Raw genomic sequence first — 8,430 nt, 5'->3', positions numbered from 1 at the left:
TGTATGCTTCAAACACGGGTCACGACGAGGCGTTCCCCCCATAGCGACCCCTATAGGACGCAGTTCGAAGTTCCCATGAAAGGGAACAAACATGTTCTTAAAGTTCTAAGAGGAAAAAATTGGGGAAAATGTTTTTCATGATCTCTAAAATTCTATATAGATAAACTGACCTTGTCACTATAATTTAGCCTTCTCATAATTACTCTGTTTGTTTACTAGCTAGTATCAGCAAACATGTCACAGCAAAACAGTGGCAAACATCCTGAGGGTGAAGGGGTGAGAAAGGTGAGAAAGATGAGAGGGTGTCTGTGACTTAATGAAGGAAGGGGAGCAATAGGGTCACACTCAATCTCTTCAATGTCACATGACAAATAAGAGGACAGCTGGCCTCAGAGATGATATACCAGTTTGGAAACAGTAACTAACACATTGAATTAAACATTAAATTTTGAAATAGAAAGACTGAAATAATATTTTCTTGTAAAATGCAGTACAGGTATACAGGATAACATCCGCTTATTCAAACTCGTGCAAATAGTCTGAATAATTACAGAATAAACAACTCATCTGCTCATTCAGTACCACTTTTTACTTTCTTTCTCAATCAAAATGAATTTAAACTAACTTGAAATAATGCATTTTGAGCGAGGCCGTGTTTAGTGACCACAAAATTAAAGATGCATTTGCATGTCTTAGACCATCTTGACTCCTGTGAGGTTTGCAATTAAATTCTCTTTCTACTGTACATTAATTGCAAAGGGCCCAAAAGAGTTTTTATGGTGGGTTTTTTATGTGATTTTTTTTTCTCTGTTATGTCTCCCTGGTGGGATTTTTACAACTTGAGAGTGAAGTGAGTGTGTTAAATCAACTGCAGTGTTTCCTTGCTGTTCGTATTGGAAATCGGTGCTGGGTAGGTGAGGAGCTTTTTTGTAATGTTTTCCCATTGCAAAAGCATCTAGCTAAATTATTATTTTCTCCGGTTGTGGAGAGTCTGTAATTATACTGCTCAAAAATTTGGGGCAAGTAAGATTTTGTAATGTTTTGAAATAAGGCTCTTATGCTCAAAAAGCGTAACATTTAATTATTGTGAAATTTTATAATTTAACTTTTTTTATATTTTAATATACTTTAAAACACAGGTTTATTCCTGTGTTGACAAAGCTTAATTTTCAGCAGCCATTATTCCAGTCTTCAGTGTCATGGTTCTTCAGAAATAATTGATGAAAACAGTTGTGCTGCTTTTTTTTATTTTATTGTTTTATTTTTTTATTTGTGTATGTATGTATGTATGTTTTTTTCAGGATTTTTTATTAATTTAAGCTGGAAAGAACACCATTTATTTGAAATAAATCTTTTGTAACATTATAAATGTCTTTGCTGTCACTTTTGATTAATTTGATGCATCATTGATGAATAAAGGTATTCATTTATTTTTTTTAAATCATACTGACCCCAAATTTTTCATTTACAATGAACAACAGTATAAATTAACATTAACCTAGATTAAAAAAAAATTTTAATACATTAAAAGAACTTGATACCTAATGCATAATGTTAACAAACTGAACCCTACCTACTATAAATTGACTATTTTATGCAAATGCTGTACACTCAGTCCTACATTATATTCCAAAAAATATGGGGAGTAAAATACAATACCAACACAAATACAAGTGAAATTTGAATAGTCAAAAAAATGTGATGTCAGCAATGTTCCTAATGACAAGTTGTCATCAAGATGAAATGACTTTATTTGCCTCTCAGCATTTTTCACAGCTTGGTCAGATTGTGCCCTCCTTTGGGAGCTACGGATGCACATGTGCCTTACACCTCAAGAGTAATAATACAGACAGGGTTTCGTGTCAGGGCATTAGTATATATACAAGATGGTGTCCTCCGTATAAAACTGCTCAGCTTGCTTTCTGGCTTATTTTGGGGCATAATCTTGACATACAAGTTCCTAAAGGAGAAAAGAGCTCTGCGCTGTGCATATGGTGCACTCTGGGTTTCTGAGAGAATTTACAGCTGTCTGTCACTTTATCCATTTACCTGTTTCTTGATCAGGCTTTTTGCAGTGACTGCTTCTTTTTTTAAGGCATTTATTGATGAAACTAACTGTCCATGATGAGCCTACAGTCCTATAAAAAGCAGGAAGGCAACCGGTGACCTCTCTCAATAACTCACTCAGCACTTCTGCGCTCTTATGCCCTTTTCTCGGCACCTCCGCCATGTGTTCTCAAAGTGCTAATTTGCAGATAATTAAGTAATCCACTGAAATGTTATTTGTCCCTCTGGGCACTATGCAAAGCAAGGAGGTTGCTATATTCAGGGCTGACTCATTTGTAGTTCCCTCATGGGAAATATCACATAATCAAGCAGACACTGTATTAAATAATTCCTCTGAGCTCACATTTTTTTTTTTTTTTTTTTTTTTTTTTCAATGACCGCATGACATGCGTGTACACTGCATGGGGGAAAAAATGGTGTAGAAACAATTTACATTTAGAAATTGCTTGTAAATTGAATTGAACAAGTCACCTTTATTTATATAGTTCTTACAAACAACATTGTTTCAAAGCAGCTTCACAGTATTAAAAAGGAAAGTAACAGAATCAATCAAGCTTTATCAAATATGTGGCAAATCCAAATAAGACAATAGTGTCATTATTCAGCTCCAGTCAGTTCAGTGTTGATTCAGTTTGGTTCAATAACTGTGTAAAGTTCAATTATGAAACAAGTTCAATTCAGCTATAAGCAGCTTTACAGAAGACAGTGGTTTCATTATGCAGCTCCAGTCAGTTCAGTGTTGATTCAGTTCAGGTCAGTAAGTGTCAGTGTTGCAAGATTCGTCAATTGAATAAATTCGATTCAGCTATAAAGCAGCTCTACAGAAGGCAATAGTGTCATTATTCAGGTCAGTTCAGTGTTGATTCAGTTCAATCAGTTGATTCAGCTCAAGTTATTCGGCTTCAGTCATTCAGTGCTGATTCAGTTCAGGTCAAAAACAGTGTCGATGTTGCAGAATTTGTCAATTATGAACAAATTCGACTCATCTATAAAGCAGCTTTACAATAGTGTCATTGTTAGATTTATTCCAGTTCAAGTTTTGTTCCCATCTGATAGTGTCAGTGCCATCAAATCAGTAATATTACTGAATATTAAGGCAACAGTGTCAAGAACGTTAATTTTTTAAGTAGAAAGACTGAAATAGTATGTTCTTGTAAAACATATTACAGTAATCTTTGTTTTATTTAAAACTTCAAAAAAAATTGTAAATCATGGTAAACATTGTAAATCAGTTAGTCTTTGTCACCACTGAGAGCGTAGTATCTACTGTTTGCTGCATTGAGGTTGTCTATAATGCCCAAGAAAAAGTCACAGTCACCTCTTTCAGCTGGTCGTTTGCTTTTCTTTCCCTTCGTCTATCCATCAAGACAGTATCTGTACTTATCTCACGGTTCATCAGCCTCGTAAATCTCCCCTTAAACAGCAGCCCTGAGAGTGTGCACTATTTTCTGCTGAGTTAGAGGAATCGGGAAGCCTTTTGAAAGGCTCCTTCGGTCTGACTGCAGTCCAATCTGCGTGGAGTGCTGGGAATCGCTTAATTTGCTTCTGAGCCTCAACTATGTACGGTGTCGGCGGCCCTTCTGGGTGCCGGAGAGGGTGGAGTCTGAGGGCTGTTTACTTGCTGACAAAGTTTTTCGATGAGAATTATTATAACAAGCCTAGGGATTTGACAGTAGAGTCTCTCTTCCTTTAGTCTGAGTCAAATTAGAGTTTGCCACTTGGCACAACAATTATTGTCACTGTTGGTGCTTGATGCGAGGAGCGGAACAGTAATATTCTCTAGGGCAACAGGCGAGATTAATCCTAATACACAAGTGTGACAGATTCTTCTGGTTCTGCTAAACAGATTTATCGTCCGTCCTGAAAATCTGATTATAGACACATTTCAGTAGTGAAAATGGCTAATTCTGCTACAGTATTGCTACAGTGTCGTATAGATACAGTGCATTTATCATTACTCATATTTAAGCAAGTTTTTTTAAACAGAGTGTCTGTGGTTTAACAACAAAAGCAGCAAAGTGTCACATAAGTGCAGATCCAAAAGGGTCATCAAAGACTCATTAATTTTTCATAGGGTGTTTGGGAGGATATTCTGTCTCTCACTGTCATTATTTTCAGGATGGATGGTTTGCAGTCAAGCCTCTGCCTAACCAGCATCTGTAACAAGCAGCTAGACACAATGTTAGACCTAAACACTTTATCATGCTAATCATTATCTGAAGCTCTGCATCTGCAACGACAACCAGACCAGACCGTATATAGGGAGCAAAGAAAAATAATCTGATTTAATATGTCTATGAGCTGTAAATCCTTAAAAAATGATAGAACAGGGATTTTCAACCTGGGGTCTGGGGAATATTAATATTGATATTGATACATTGAATAAATAAAAACATTTTACAAAATGTAACGTTTTTACTGTTTTCAAACATTACAATGTACAGTAGTGTGAACCTTCCAGATAATATTTTACACATAATGTTTTTATTTTTAGCAGTCCTATGTCAAATCTTTATACATGGAAGTATTGTATGATTATGAAATGTTTTCATGTGTAAATTAAATAGTTTTGTAAATGGAAAAATTTTCAGACTGAAGTTGTGAAAATTTCTAATTCAATAATTGTATGTATTAAATATATAAATATTAATATTGTTATACTGAATAAATAAATTTACTGAATCTGACATTTTTACAGTTTCATTCTGCTTTCAAAAGATTGGTCATAAATAAGATTAATCACAAATTATTTTTATTCTGTTAATAAATAAGACAAAAAATACCATGTCAATTTGTCATGTTTTAATAAATAAAATAGTTTAAAAAAATATAAAACGATGAATGTGTATATGATACACATTTTAATAATATGTAAAATAGTGTTGTAAAGGAAAAATAATGTAAAAATGTACAAACAAAATAAGAAATTACAGAATTTACTGATTTGATTTTTTTTCTTGTTTTCTGAGGATTTGTTGGAAATCGTAAGATATGGGGTTTTCCCTGTTAAAAAGCATCAGGACCAGCTTAAACCAGCTCAAACCAGCAGCCATGCTTCAAAACATACCTAACCAGCATATGCTGGTTTTTTCAACAGGGTTTTTACTTTCTTATCCTTAGTTTTATGTTTTTCTTCATATTACTCAAATACTGGAATGTTGAACTATTCTTCAAAATGACAGCTTAAAAAAAATCTCAGCTTTAAAATATCTCTACTAGTGTTGAAACCAAAACTGGTCCCTTGTGTTGCTTAGTTAGATGTGTTTTAGTATGTCAATGCAGAAGTCATGTACAGTAAATTGCCTTTCCTGGCCTCCCTGAGAACTGCATCCTGCCTCTTGCTGAATCAGCCTTAATGTGTGGTATATAGACCGCTGTTCTAGCAACACCCTGACAAACGTTCACGGCGGATGGGCCATGTTGAAGTCTTGTCACATATCCCTTGACAGTGTCGTGCTGCATACATTGCCTTCTGTGTAAAAGCTAACAGATCATTACTGCTGCAGAGAGGTCCTGACCATAGCACACAACACCCACCTTCCTCTTCCCCTAAAGTCACTGTCGTCTGTCACCCTGTGGGAGATGACATTGCTCCACAACACGTCCTGACAGGATCCTCCTGCCTTTGCGTGTAGGCTACTTATCAGAGTCTGGCAGACATTTCTGCTCTTGACTGTGCCTTCAGCTTGGAGGTTATTCTAGTAAACCGGTCAAAAGTCAAATAAACTGTAGCTTTTGCATTTTAGTATTTGATGACTAAAAATTAGATGACTAAAAAATATGAATGCTATACTTTGTCTAAAACCAATTTGTTAATTATATATGTAGTTGCATTTGCTTGATCAAAAATACAGTAAAAAGAGTAATATTGTGAAATATTATTACAATTTAAAAATAAATGTTTTCTATTTTATTATAAAATGTAATTTATTCATGTGATGAGCAATTATTTTAGTTTCAGTGCCAAGTAGTACCTCAGAAATCATTCTGATATTCTGATTTGGTGCTTAATTTTAGCAATGAATATTGCTGCTCAGTTATTAATAATAAATCTTATTGACAATATAGAAAACAGCTTTTGCTGCATAATTTTTGTGAAAACATATGTATCTTTAGATTTAAAAAAAATCTTTAAATTTAATATTTATCTTTGATCAATAGATAGTTTAAAAGAACATCATATATTTGAAATAGAAACCTTTTGTAACATTATAAATATCTTTACTGTCACTTTTGATCAATTTAATGTGTCCTGACTAAATAAAAGCATTTTTTATATAAAATCATACTTAAGCTCAAACCTTTAAATGGTAGTATATCAGAGTTTACAAAAAAAAATTAAGGAGCAAAACCAAGCAGTTTTCAACATATATGATGATAATTTACATTTTTAATTTTAATAATTTTATTATGATAATAATAAAATGTTTCTTGTGGACCAAATCAGCATATTAGAATGATTTCTGAATGATCTTGTGACACTGAAGACTGGAGTAATGATTCTGAAAATTCAGCTTAGCATAAATTCTATTTTAAAACGTATTCCAATCAAAAACAGTTTTCTTTTCATTGTTTTACTATTTACAATATTTCTGTTATTACTTCTATTTGATCAAATAAATTATTTCAAAAACATTAAAAAAAAAACGTAATTATTCCAAACTTTTGACAAATGTATATGTAGACTTGGAAATATTTGCACTTCTATAAAATGTATTCGTCATACCACATGCATTTAAAATCCCTAACTATTAAGGACAAAATGGTGCAAAGTTTGGATTTTTAACTGAATTGTCAGATTTACCTTTTACCAACAGAATTATTGTTATTTTTCTCTTCTTTTTCAGATACCACAGTCTTTTTCCCCCGATTTGATGGTACCTCTTTCTTGGAGTTGCCGTCTCTGACATCCCTGTTTCAGTCAGACACTCACTTTACGAACCATTCCTCTGAAGACAGGAGGACCATGTATTTGACAATGAAGAGCAAGACACCTCATGGTACTATTCTCTACTGTGAGTATCTGAGAGCCACTGGGAGAATACAGCTCTTAAAACAAAATTGGAGTTTTGTGGCTTTTAGTGCTTGTCTGGAACAGTATCTTTGAGCTCATCCATACGCTAAAATGAATTTTTAGGATATGTACACATTTAAAATGGACTTTCTCTTCTCGGAATCCAACATATATATGACTCACCTTGCACACAGGGACGCATACTAATTTTTGTCTATTAAGATGCAGTCTGAGAATATCCTCTTCCCTTAATACCATCTGCGTATAAACAAGGGGTCGATTTTTTTTCAAGTGATTAATTTTGACATGACATTCATGATATATTTGCTGTTCGCATGTGGCTACTGAATAGCAATCACATCCAAACGATGCAGAAAGTTTGACTCAATAACTAACACTCTGTCAGTGTGTGTGAATAAATAATTGGCTTCCCAGCATCGCTCACTGCGGATTACACAAACTGAGTTATGAGACTGTGAATATAACTGTAAGCCTCAGTGCTAAATTAAAATGCCGGACCGTCGACTGTACCTCTTTATCCAGTAATGAAGTCCTCTCTCAGGACATGTTAATGACATAGCAAATGTCTCTAGGTGAAATCATTCACACCAGGATATGTGCTGTGGGCTGAATTTAAAGGTATGACGGCTGATCCCATTAGCTAATTGGCAAACCCTGCTGGATGATGCTCTTCAATTACTTTGTCCTAAACAAATATGGTCCCTTGGCTGGCCCGAACTCCAAATTAATGAGTATTTGGGGATTTTTACCTGTAATAGAGTGAATTAGGTTTACATTAATTATAATGTATTAAAATTTTAAGTAGTTTCATTATTGGAAAACAAGAATATATTATAAACGGTCCGTTTTGTTCTATTAAACGTTGCCTTGCTTACAAATCTCTGTTGTACTTGAGAGTTCAGGATTTTAATCAACTGATTGACGTAATAATTGGCTATACATATTAACCATATGTCCAAAAGCACTCATTGTTAATCTGGTACCTTGTAAACACAAATTTGTTTCCGGGCGGATTGATTAAAAGTCCTGTGCGCCCTTACTTCAGCAAGTCGGATAAAGTAAATCAATGAGATTAGAGCTTGTCAGTTCAAGAGTGACCTTTTTTTTATTCGAAACAGCAGAAATCAAGCAGTATTTTTTAACAGTATGTTACCAGAAGGTGAAAAGGCTATTTTTTACCCTCCCCCATGCAAATGTATGGGATGATGTAACTAATTGTGGGCAGGGCCCATCTTGTGGTTCTAATAATACTATCTCTTGTACTAGTAGAACCACAAGATCGTCCCTACCCACACTATATAATAAATACTATAATTCTATCATATTTA

At 34.3% G+C, this 8,430-nt stretch overlaps 1 protein-coding gene across 1 annotated transcript in view; it reads left to right on the top strand.

Moving 5' to 3' along the window:
- The window catches only part of LOC107664247 (neurogenic locus Notch protein-like), a gene marked incomplete at its 3' end in the record, with an annotated part of 181,907 nt that extends 174,825 nt beyond the window's left edge, over window positions 1-7,082 (top strand). The window contains exon 36 of the mRNA XM_016454770.1: window positions 6,915-7,082. Coding sequence (XP_016310256.1) covers window positions 6,915-7,082 — 168 coding nt within the window. The remainder of the gene's footprint in view (window positions 1-6,914) is intronic.
- Between the last annotated feature and the right edge of the window lie 1,348 nt (window positions 7,083-8,430).

Source organism: Sinocyclocheilus anshuiensis, unplaced genomic scaffold (assembly GCF_001515605.1).
Source record: "Sinocyclocheilus anshuiensis isolate Anshui unplaced genomic scaffold, SAMN03320099.WGS_v1.1 scaffold425, whole genome shotgun sequence".
NCBI lineage: Eukaryota > Metazoa > Chordata > Actinopteri > Cypriniformes > Cyprinidae > Sinocyclocheilus > Sinocyclocheilus anshuiensis.
The sequence above is the reverse complement of the archived record's forward strand: the minus strand, read 5'-3'. Positions and strand labels throughout refer to the sequence as shown.